Raw genomic sequence first — 12789 nt, 5'->3', positions numbered from 1 at the left:
AATGTAAAGTTCATGGTGCAAGCAAATACAGGACTAATTAAGTGTTCACGCCTGTTTTACAGGTTTTTATTCTCCAATGTAAACAAAACACTGCTTTAAAGTAGCTTCATATCAGACATCTAAAACACGTTTGACTTATTTAATGCATGTAGGTCTTGAACAGTCGGAGAAAATGCTGGTTTTCATGCAGCCAGCTCAGAATAGAGAATTGATTAACTGTATAGCTCAATGACCCAGATCCACAAAATGGTGCTAAGCTTGTAACGGGTACTCGAGAGCTGAACGGCGCTAATTTCAGCTCCAAGGACACCCGGGTTTCCGAGATGAATATCGCTTTAGATGCTTGTGCTCCCTCATGGAGAAAACATGGCCACCGTTGTCATCCATTAGCTGATGTTGCATCTTCCTATCGGCCCGCAGATTCCACAAAACTTGGTAGCCATATTGTTTCTGCAGGAGAGAGATTTTAAACGTTTTATTTATACAGGTATAGAACCAGGGGGTCCCCAGAAAGGAAACTGTTATTTAAAAAAAAAAAAAAAAAAACATAGGCGCAGTTGTTTTTAAGATGTGTATGTGAAACGTAGCGAGGGATATAATTGTCATGCGTTTCTGGTTTGTGCAATGAAATTTAGTTTGAGTCTAATCTCATTTCCTGCTAAAGCAAAGACACAAAAAAAAACCTCAACTTGTGATTTTATATTTAAATAGCTGCATTCACGTCTGCATTCTGTACACATTTTATTCGGCACAAATCTGTGTGTTAAAGTGTGTATATATTAAAGGCAGTGAAAACTCTCCATGTAATGTCTACACAGCCAACGCCTGCTGAATTTGCACCTGTAACCTCTTGACCCTTTATAAAAGTCCAGCAAATTAGGATAATTGATGTTAGGGAGGACAGTGCTAACCAACACTCATCCTTCAGCAATGTGCAGTTGGTGCCCTTAGAGTGAGGACACATTCCCATCTCAGAGGCTTTGTTTGTCATCCATATCTTGTCCATGTTTTAAGGTTCCATTGTGGGAATTTGCCTTTAGATGTTCCTCCTACCCTATAGAATTACATACCCAAAGTAAGATTGCTAATATTTTCATTTGAAATTCCATTTAAGTGTATGGGCTCTGAGCCTAAAAAAGTGTAATTATTTGTTTTAGTTCCCTAATCATCTGTACTTTTTCTTACTATATGTATAGTGCCTCTTTAAAAAAAAGAATAAAAATAAAATCCCCCCTCATTTTTCCCTCCTCATTCCTTGCTTGGTCTTTGGCAGGTAGACTGTTTCCTCCACCCCTATAATAACCTATATCAGATTTTATACAAAATAAACCATAACCTTCAGTAAATTAATGTGATCTTTACAATGGGGGGTATCAAAATATAGATCTCATAAGGATGAAATAAAAGGTTTATTATCGCTCATGGTTTTTTGCTATAGAGTGTAATTAATAAAACCTGAAACAAACTATTACTGCTTAAGAAGATATATAAGGTAACATCTAGTTTAAAAAAAAAAATTTTTTTAAATAATGTGATGTGAAGGCTTTGTTTTAGTTACATTTTACATGGTTGTCAGTACACTTGTTCGTAAGGTCAAAACACAAAAATCTTGTCTCATGTTTGAAACGGTTTTAGCAATTGATCCACCCAAAAGTACCGGGGGGCAGGTTTATTTTGTATGTATGGTTTCTAAAATGTTGTTTTGGTGGTCTCGGACATTGGGTCGCAGCCGTTTCAACATGACCAAAAGGCCCTCGCTTCACCGCAACCCCTTACCCTACAACCCCTACCCGAACCACTAAAAAACCCTGTGCATTAACCCCTACCCGAACCACTAAAACCCCGTGCGTTAACCCCTAACCGAACCACAAAAACCCGTGCGTTAACCCCTACCCAAACCACTAAAACCCTGTGCATTAACTCCCTACCCTAAACCGTAATTAAACTTCCCTTAAGTGTCCAGCGGCAGGGCGGTGTGGTGAGTCACGGCGAAGTGCCGGTGGCCATTTGGTTGCGGCGTAACGGCTGCGACCAAATGTCCCATTCCGTGTTTGGCTGCTTATTCATTCTTTATGGCTTCCTTGAATAGGTTGTCGTGTTGAACTTCACCATTGCCTTGACTCCCTTTCTTGAACTGTTACATGTACAAAGTTCAAAATAAAGTTTCTTACAGTGGTTGTTTACGTTGGGTAATGGAACGGCATGTTCCTGCCTCTTTATCCTCTGCAGTTTGTCCATACGTACAGGCCACCTTTTATTCTGCGTTCTGCATCTAGGGGGTTTCTGACTGCCTTCTTGCGAGAGCTCTTTCTCAAATACTCTTTTACAACATAGCTCCTCTGATTTAGAAGCATATGCTAATAAAGTAAAATATATCAATCTTATTTTTAGACACTAGTGAATTTACCATTTATATTTTATGCTGTAATTACAAAATTCTGAAGTTGTTGCTTAGTGCATCCCAGCATTTCTTTTAAACATGCATACCGTCTCCTTATATTTGCACTCTCCCTTGGTTTTAGATTGTAGCGGGATCCTCACCTACTGTACTAGTGTTATTGTATATTGTTCATCTTGTAATTTGTATGGTCTTTACACACTTATGGATATCCCTGCTCCAGCACAGGTGGGTCAATCAGTGGCTCAGTCATTTTGACTGAGCCACCTCTGCTGAAGCAGTGATATCCTTAAAGACCTGACCTGTTGGGGTTCCCTGAGGACTGGAGTTGGGAAACACTGATCTAAGCAGTTATATTGGCAAAAGGCTTGTTTTGTTATTGCACAGAAATCCATACATCAGTGTTTTATCTCCACAGCACCATGGCGTTTGAGTAATGCAAGTATACCAGTCACAATTATTTATATGTTAATCGTTCGGCAATAAAAAGATTAGTTCTACTACTATTATCGGTCTTTCACTGTTTCGTAAGAAATGTGTATAGATTTCAAGTGTGGTTTTCTGTTGTCTTTGTTCTGTCTTCATTATATGATGAATCATGGATTTTCTTTATAATTTAGGTCCAGCCAAAGAAGGAAGAGCCATTGACGCCTGTCTTAAGCCAAAGCATTCCAAAATTTTACTTTCCTAAAGGATGCCCGAATGCCAACATCAACATTGATGCAGTCATTTCTAAAATAGAGAAGGCTTTTTCTCTCTTCCCAAATGAAAGAGCAACCTCAGAAGATATGGGGAAAGTAGCCAAGGTATTGTTTCTATCACTTTTTCTGATTAAGGGGTTAATTCTATATAGTCAAAAGCAGCCAATTGGGCCATTTTTGTCCGAAAATCTCCATTGATTGAAAATTCCCCCTTGGCTACAATGGGGTTTTTCGTCTGGAAACGGGCCGAACAGCCACTTTGGACAATATAGAGTATGGGCTCTGTTTTGGTTTATGCTTATTTTCTGGAAACAAATACATCGCACTGCCATGGTAATGTACAAGTGATGTATAACCAATATTATTATAGGACTGATTGTTTACAGCTGTGCGATTCCAATTGTATTTATTACCACATGTGTTGCATAGATTTGCCTCTGCAAACGTATTAAATAACCAACAATTCCGTACTTGTTTAAGTTGCGGACTCCCACAGCATCTTGCTTGGAAATAGAATTTGTGATCGCTGGTTTCCTTCGGTGTTCTTATACTCCAGGACCATTGCAATGGTTTACTACACATGGAAAGCAATGACTAAGATAACGGAAGCCATTCACTTGTAACTTTTTAAGATAACTCTCAGAGCAGTTATGAGAGAAAAAAAAAAACTATTCCACAATTTAAGCGTCTTAATTTAACCAAAGTCAAAGATCTAAATCTCCAGGTGTTTACTTTGGAAAGCACACACCATTTTGGTCAAATTATATTGACCTATTTAAGTGCTGTTTTGCCATTGGCTCAAAAGAAAAAAGTAAGACCATTGGGTACTAAAATTACATTTCTTACAAATCTAGGTGTTATTTAGGAGTATTTTTAATCAAAGAATTTGAAGAGATACAAAATAAAAATGAAGTGACCTATTAAATAAAATCACGATGCATTCCTGCTACGCGTGGCACATGTAGTGGTCTTAATCTCCTAATGCAAAACACGGGAGAGCTTATCTTATTTTTTTTAATTTTTTGTACTGGTATATCTCTCAATGAACATTTTATAATAGCTTAATTAAGCAGGTGATGGCAGAATTCCCTAGTGGGACTTATTTCCAGGAGAGTGTAGACCAGCACAGCTTGTGTGAGTGATTGGTAGCTTTAGGAGTACGTGCCCTGGCCTGCCTTGTATCATGAAATTGTATTAGACAATGTGAATCCAAAAGTCCATATATGGGCAAAGGGCAATATGTTTGGTTTCTTCTGCAAGGCGTCTAGTTTATCCCCTGCTGTCCCCACATGCTCTCTTCTATAAATGTGGCTTGTGATTAAACAAAATGAAGTACTCCAAAGCCTTTATAGGTACAAGATGAAAATAGATTTGGTTTGTTTGCCATGTTCTGCGTTTCTCAGTTTGAGAGGCTGTGCAGGTTTTTTTTTTTCACTCAGTGGCTCAACTATCATTCTACTTCTATGGGAAGTATGCAAGAGTCTTGAACGGTAATGAAATTGTGGAAAGGGCGTATGAGGGAGGAAGTATAAAATGCTTTTTTGCAATAGCGTGGCATGTAGATTTCCGTATTACAATGAAAAAAAGTTTGTATAGGTTGAGTAATGCCCATTGTGCAAGGGTTGTAACAGTAATTACTAAAACAAACTGAAAAATTAAGTGCGCTGGGTAGAATTGGTCCTTCTTCCCTGTCCTGAGTGGGGCTTAAGGTAGCTTTGCAGTGTATTAACTATTGTGGGTTGAATGCCTGTGTAGAACAGTTGGTGTATCCGAAAGTGACCACACACACAATTTAAAATGCAGTATATCTGCTAATAACCACTGATTGAACTGTGTCCTTGCGTATCTATGTGGATATAAGCGCAATCGTAACAAAATGACCAAGTCTCTGGATATCCAATGTAGAATACACTATCGGTGTGTAAAAGTTCCTAATTCAGATATTGTCAAAACAATGGAACGCCTCGGCTGCCCTAATCCTCTGTATCACGAATCCTCCTCTTACCGCGTGTAACAGTAATGCGTTATTTTGTTATAAAGAGCGCGTGGTATTTAAAAAACAAAGCGGATTCACACCAACATTTTAAAACCTGTTCTGTAACTTGCCATCATTACATTATTACATCTGATGATTACAAAATAACGTTAGGGGACGCCCTCAGTGCTGAATTGTACTGTAGACTCCTCGGCCACTGTATCATATGAAAAACTTTATTATTATTATTTTGGTAAAACATTGCCTCAATAAGAACACTAAATGCATCCAAAATATTTAAAATAAATGTTCGAACCAGCCATCGCCCCATAAGTACAGTGATACAAACAAATTGCCTTTTCTTATCATTCCAAAGTGTGTCAATGCTATTTCTCCTGGCACTGCTAACACTGTCCTGCATATACAAAGTTACCTTTGCTGATCAAGAAAATACTGGAATTGTAATGGTTTTTGTTGAAAATACAAGTGAATAAGTGCAAAAAAATCCCTGCGTTCAGTGGGAATTTTCAGCCCAAATGGCCACTTCAAACATATAATGCAAGAACAAGTCCATTTTGTCATTTATGAACTTGGTATACTAACTTTGTTATAACTAATTTTGCATAGAAATGCAGAGTTTACAATATTTTCAAAGTATTCTAAGAAGAGCGCTCCATAACTATTCTATCAGTATGGGTTTACATATTTGCATGATTTTTCATCTGCCAATACACTGTGCTGCAGTAATTGCAGTGTTTCAGTTTTCATAACGGTACATGGGTTTCTTATCGCAGAGCAAGTGTTAGGGTGGAAAAAAAATTGATACTTCCTGATGGAATTTACTGTGGTTCCTATAACTTGTAAAACCTTGGAACATGATGCAGGTTTGTGCAAAGTATTCTGTCCCCCAATGTCTTTTTTACATGCCAGTGTCCATCGATATTACGGGCCGAAGCCGTGGCACAAAGGATAAAGATACAGCTACTACGTTATTACAGTATTTTAACAGTGGTTCCTAGGAACCATTGGGTTCCCTGAGCACCCCTAATAGGTTCCCTGCAATTTTCAGATCATATTTGAAAATTGTACCAGATACAGAAGAATTTACAATGCATCTTATCTCAGACACGCTATTAGAGGGGGTTGGGGCTCCTTAAAATGCATCTTATCTCAGACGCGCTATTAGAGAGGGTTGGGGCTTCTTAAAATGCATCTTATCTCAGACATTCTATTAGAGAGGGTTGGGGCTTCTTAAAATGCATCTGATCTCAGACGCGCTATTAGAGAGGGCTGCTGGGGTTCCTCAGAATCTCACAATATGACAGGGATCCTTAACCAAGTTGAGAACCATTATTATGACTTCATGACCCTATTTGACATTGGGTTTGTAAGTTTCTAGGACCGCTTAATTGGTAAACGGATCTGAACAGAAGACTGTATGCTTTATAGCCTGCATATGATCGTTATCTGCTTTGTGGGGGTTTCTGCTATTCAATTGACAAAATATGATGGGTCTTGTCTGCGTAAATGCTGAATTAATTGTTCGTTCATCGGTAACCTGTGTATAATATTAGCTTTACAATTCTATCCTTTTTTTCCAGTGACTTACTAATATTACATTCTTACTGTTTTTTTAAGGCTTGTGACTGTCCTCTTTATTGGAAAGCGCCATTGTTTTATGGAGCTGGCGGAGATAGGACAGGATACGTGTCTGTCCATAAGTTTGTTGCTATGTGGAGGAAGTAAGTGCTCATGAACATGCACTGGTTGCACTTACATAACATTTTAATTACCTAGTAGTATTCAGTATTCCTATTGAATTAAGTATACTGACAATGTGATTCTTTTAATTCACAATATTTTACAGATGGACATAGAGCCTTGTAACAAAGGTGTCTTATCACTTGCAAATCTTTCATGCTCCATAGTGTGATATGCAGTAGGATAGAGAGAAATAATAGCATAATACTATAAAAAAAAATGTAAACGACAAATTCAGCCGATGTCTACTCAGACATGTAATAAAAACAGGTGCCACCATAACTCGGTTTCCCCTGATTGTGCTGTCTCTCGTCGCGAGAACCCGAAGTGACGTCACAATCAGGGGGTCAGCAAGTGCACAACGGTGGCACAGCCTGTTGTGGGGCCTGTATGTATGTGAAGCCAGGTCACCTGATGGCTACTATTCTGCCCCTGTACTGGCAGTAAGCCCTCGTACAATCAGGTTGCCAGTAGTTGATATGGAGTCTTCCCCCTCCGAGGAGCTGCACTTGAGTGACGGCGCTATCCGTTGACATCTTGCCTGGGCATGACCATTCATGAGCCAGACCTGGTGCCCTCCTCATGGCTGTACTTAAGGGCAGTGCCACCCCAAATTCGGGAGTGCCTCTACCTACGAGAGGGGCAGGTCACACAGAGCTTGGTGCCCTTGGCCTGTAGTGAAGGTCCAGGGACCATCCTTCAGTGAGTAGCTGACAGTTGCTGTATTGGGCAGAATCCTGCCGTGTACTGTGCTGCACAGAGTAAGAGAATAAACCGTTCCTGTTATTATACCTCCTGCCTGGTGTGTGATCTTACTGGGGGAGAGGTACAGAGACCACGAGTATTCTAAGGCTTGCCTTAAACTAGCCCAGTTACATTCTGGGTGTAACCTGGCTAGTTTAAGGCATTTCTGCATTGACTAATGACCCATAGGATTAACACAGCAGGGGTCCCTGGCAGTCCCATTGAGTTTGAATGGGACTGCCAGGGACCCCTGTTGTTAATCTGATGGGCCATTAATCAATGCAGAAATGTTGGGTCTAGTTTAAGGCATGTACCTGGGTGTACCTGGGTCTTTTTGGCGATTGCCACTGGTTTGTGTTAGAATAACCGTGGTCACTACAGTAATCGGTTCTACCGTGGGAGATCACTTTCAGTTCCCTGGAGTCTACGGCATATGGAGGTGCTGCACTGCTAAAGATATGTGGGTAATGTACCCCAGAAACCTGATCCTGTGTCCCCACTACCATCTGCGGACGACTCTGCCCTCCTGTTTACCAGCAGGTATCATGCACCACATATGTAGTAATGGCGAAATCTCCCACCGGGTGGTGGATGCACAGTTACATATGTCTGAGGGTAGACCATAAATATTAAACCAGTATTATACTATTTGTTTCTCTCCTATTGCATACCACACTTCAGATCAGGACACCCTTGTTACAAGGCTCTAGGTCCATCTGTAAAATGTGAATGTGTCACCTACAGTTTGAAGTAGGGTTGCCCCTTACTAACAAGTAATCTGCACTAGATCGTTTTCTGCATTTCTCTTTTTCCCTTTGAATTGCGCTTCTTTTGCCGTGTGTTTGCAGTATTGAAGGCCTAAAGGAGTGTCAAGGAGCAGCACCCGTATAAGGGAAACAAAAGACCGAATAAGAAACAACTATTTCATACATTTGTATTATATTCTTTATTACTTATGTCCACTATTTTAGATCACTATTCACATAATAATTTAGTTTGTCCACGGATATTTTCAGACGTTCTTGCGCCTTTTTCCTTCACTTTTATGCACATTATATAATGTTGCAATAAGGGTGCAATGGTAAATCTGAAGTTTGTTTTGAACTCCTGTCATGTGCATTTTTATTGTGAGTTATTGTTTTGGGAACTTCAGATGGCTATTACTGATTCCCACAGATTAACGTTTGTCCAAACTGGTAAAAAAAAAATACTGAGTATTTCACAATCAAATATGGTGCCATAATGATTGGCAATGTCGTTGCTTGAGATCTTTGCTTCATTCCTTGTGGCTTTCGTGCATCTGTATTTTAGGATCTTGCAGACTTGTCACAGTGACGCCGTGAGGTTCGTGCAGCTTCTGGCAAAGCCTGGGTGCACTTATTTGGAGCAGGAGGACTTCATTCCATTTTTACAAGTAAGCATTAACCTTTCATTGTGCGGTGAAAGAGTTCTCCGTTTCCAAGTGTCTTTATTTTTCTGTTGGATGTTTTTGAAAAGTTTACACGTCATAGCACTCCTCCATTTTGCTTTGGAAGTATGGGCTTAGGTTTGCTGTGCAGAAAGGGAAATTGGATATGCTATCCTTCTGCTGTGTCGTCCTTTTCTCTGTTCTTCTTTTGAATGGTAAAACGTACAAGTAGTTTAAACATGGAAGTAGTCATGTTATTTTGGAACTATCCTGCACAGAACCTCTCTGCTGTTGATGATTGTTAAGTTCCCTACGTTGTGTAATATTATGTTGTGTACAAGTAATTAATTTCCCACTCTTCTACACAGGACGTGGTGAACAGCCATCCACACTTAACATTTTTGAGGGAAGCCTCAGAATTTCATTCTCGCTACATCACCACAGTAAGTGATTATTTTATTTTGAGCATTCTTATTTCTGCTTGGGTGGTCTCTAGTATTTCCTGTACTTTGCTTGTTCTGTCAGACCTACTGAGTTTTAGAGAGATCAGAGCACCGTATTGTCAAAAGCAGGCGGTACCTTTTCAAGGATAGTGCTTCATAAAATCAAACACATACTATAGCAGCTATACAAAAAACAAAGTTCTGATACTGGAGGCATCATAGACTGAGGTGCATTGAGATTCATTACAAAATACCTACAGTTTTTGCTTCTTCTGGGTGACTTTTGCCATCTAAAGCATTCTATGAAGAAGCAGCCAAGAAATTGTTCCAGAATAAGCAGAAGTCGGAACAATTCAGCAATACATGTTCTAAGCTGTACAACAGGAGTGGCCAACTCCAGTCCTCAAGGGCCATCAACCGGTCCGGTTTTAAGGATATCCCTGCTTCAGCATAGGTGGCTCAGTGGCTGTCAGTCCTCAATGGCCACTTGACCTGTTCGTGGCCCTTGAGAACTGGAGTTGGCCACTCCTGCTTTTCAACCTTGAAGTGGCATAACCAGCATTAGAAATCTGGCCTCCAGAAGAGCACATGTGAATGGGTCTTCTTTTATTGCCGGTTTCTTTTTTCGGCTAATCCACTTCAATATTATGAGACATATTGTTTGTAAACGGTGTAGCCTGCCTTTGCGTAAAAGATTCAGCTTCGTAGCGATTTTGTCTTTCAGTTTTAGTGTTTTATCAACAAAGGTGCCGTGACCTCTGCTGCTCAGCTGGGGCATCCCGCTCTGTCTGGAGACCAAGAGGCTATGATCTGCCCCTTCTCGCTCTCTCTCAGCCCAGCACAGAGGAGAGCGAGGAAAGCTAGAACGCTGCCTCCCACCGTGAATGTGGCATGTGTGATGGAGGAAAGTGATGAATGTGCTACATGTGAAGGGGGGCAGTTTGAGAAAGAGGGTGAGGGTGCTCTGTGACAAGGGGGGGAAGGGATGTGAATATGGAGTGTGTTATGAATAAGGGTGAGTATGAAGTGTATGCATATAAGAAAGGGGTGAGTTTGTGTTTGGTGAGGGTGCAGGTAGCGCAGAGTGTGTGGCTTGTGTGTGGGGAGCCTGAGATTTAAAAAATCCTGCAGAGCTGCCCGTGCATCTCTTGGTTACCATTACTTTATAGATAATGATGGATCTTTTAAAAAAAAAAAAATGATTTTAGATAACCAGTATAGTGCAACTTCCTTTGTAAATGTATTATTTTTTAAATGGAAAAACATCTTGGTTTTTAGTTTTATACCGTGGGCAACCTTCAGTACAGTAACAATTATTATGCATATAGCGAAAGTTTTCCCAGCCTTTATTCTCTCCAATCATATATTTTTTTTTTTTAATGAATCTATACCTATTTTTATTCATTTGTGTCTATAAATGAAAAACAATTTAATGATGGCCGGCCGTGAGCATTAGGCTATAACTAGCTGTTCTTTGTGTTATTTGTCTTTCTGTGAAGTATTCCATCACAGGAATACAGCTGTGCAGTAGTGATATACTATACCTTTCTCAACAATGACCAGATTAACATGGAACAATGCAATGTTTTTAGTTTCTTCTCCTCTCAACATAGCTTTGACGTTCTCGCGAATCCTCACACTTCACGATCAATGCCTGACACACCGGATATGTCTGTGTTGATCATAAAAATATTGCCATGTACTGTATGTTTAGATTTCTGAAGGTTTTTTTTATGTAGATGGTATACACGCAGAAGTCACTATTACATTTCATGTACTATTTCCTGTAAGCAACCCCCATATAATTGCTCTCTTGCTTGTCTAAAAAACATAGGGGAATAACAACCAGTTGTCTAAATGATTTGTGAAATGCCCAAACACCCACTGATATTGCGAGTGGCAGTTAATTTTATTTTCACACCAGTTGTATATTGTAACTTGATCCATCTGCATATTACTAAATCATCTGTTTGACATTCAAGACAAAGTATTAGTGCTAGGGGAAATTTCTTTGTAGTTCAAGCCAGAAATGGTCTTTCCATGAGCCCTGCAGCTAGGCACGAATTAATGAAGTTTCATGTGTATTTGAGGAGTGCTCATGTCTGGACTCCTGGCCAGCTGTCCCATTTCACATTTTGGAGAACTTAAAAAAAAAAAAAAAAAAAAAAAAATGCTGTGAAAAATGACAGTGTACTCTGCTTATCTGCCTTCTGTAGAGTAGTAACACTTTCTTTGTTGGATTTCACAAATAATACAAAAGATGCAATTGAGCGCACACTAAAGTTTTCTTTGAGTCCTCCAGGCAAGATTTGTTTTTAGTAGAAGTGGCTCGTTTATTTAAAAAAACACTCTTGCTTGGAAGTCTGAAGGAGATCCATTTTTCCATGCACTCGCATATTCATTGCTTCTTCCTGAAATCAGGCCTGGCTTCCCGTACCAGGAATAGGTTATGGACATTCTGTACTAAATGTTTCAGCGCATAGTGGAGACTTTCAAACCCAGCTTCAAAGTATTATTATGAAATGGTTTCCATATACATTGTACATTAAGAGTGATTGTGCGGATAAAATATGTCCGTAGGTATGCTGAGATACTATAGTGTTCACAGCACGTGCTTCACGGTGCTGTCTCGGCTGCAACGGTGATTATTATCCTTCATGTGCCAGTCCTTTATTCTCATTGCAGTTTGTATTGTTCTTGTAGGTTGTACAGCGGATATTTTATATGGTGAACAGATCCTGGTCTGGTCGAATCACATGTGCGGAACTCAGGAAAAGTAATTTTCTGCAGGTGAGATGGATCTCAGGAGGAGATGTTAGAAGCCGGGCAGCCAGGAATTAGCAGCATGGGCTGGAGAGACGGGAGGATTGGTGTCTGTCCTGTGGTGTGTGTATCTGGTCTGTCCTGTGTTTTGTGTGACACTCCATTTTTCTGTCCTGCGTTTTCTGTGACCCTGTCCTGTTGTAGGGGTGACAACAACTGAGCACTATAATTAGGGGTGCCTCTAGCGAAAAAAAGGTTGAAAAACACTGAAGTAGGGGAAGGAGGATGCAAAACCTCATAATGGTTGGTAAATGCCTCGTGGCTAAGGAGAGAAGTTATTTTGAATCACGGCTATTTTCTCATTAAAATGTTGAAGTTACTTTTCAAGATATGGGAATGGGAGGCAACACTGGATCTGTTGCACTAACCCTGTGGTGCGCAAACTGGGGGGCGTGAGATTGTCTGCGGGGGCCGCGGGTTTTACAGAGGCCCTGCGCGCTTCCCGAGGCTAAGTGTCGGGGAAGCGGTGAAGGCCTCTGTAAACTGCACTTACCTTGGCTCAGCCGGCTGCTGGAGGCGCGACGCCATGGTAACGT

The 12789-nt window shown here is 40.3% G+C and overlaps 1 protein-coding gene across 6 annotated transcripts in view; it reads left to right on the top strand.

Annotated features, from left to right (window-relative positions):
- The window catches only part of LOC142489585 (serine/threonine-protein phosphatase 2A regulatory subunit B'' subunit beta-like), a 68880-nt gene that overhangs the window by 40442 nt on the left and 15649 nt on the right, over positions 1–12789 (top strand). For all 6 annotated transcript variants that reach the window (XM_075590609.1, XM_075590610.1, XM_075590613.1 and 3 more), the window contains 5 exons: positions 3019–3204; positions 6713–6816; positions 8891–8993; positions 9356–9430; positions 12134–12220. In XM_075590609.1, the coding sequence (XP_075446724.1) occupies positions 3019–3204; positions 6713–6816; positions 8891–8993; positions 9356–9430; positions 12134–12220 (555 nt within the window). The remainder of the gene's footprint in view (positions 1–3018; positions 3205–6712; positions 6817–8890; positions 8994–9355; positions 9431–12133; positions 12221–12789) is intronic.

Source organism: Ascaphus truei, chromosome 3 (genome assembly GCF_040206685.1).
Source record: "Ascaphus truei isolate aAscTru1 chromosome 3, aAscTru1.hap1, whole genome shotgun sequence".
Classification (NCBI taxonomy): Eukaryota; Metazoa; Chordata; class Amphibia; order Anura; family Ascaphidae; genus Ascaphus; species Ascaphus truei.
Note: the sequence above shows the minus strand (reverse complement) of the source record. Positions and strands in the feature narration are given on the sequence as shown.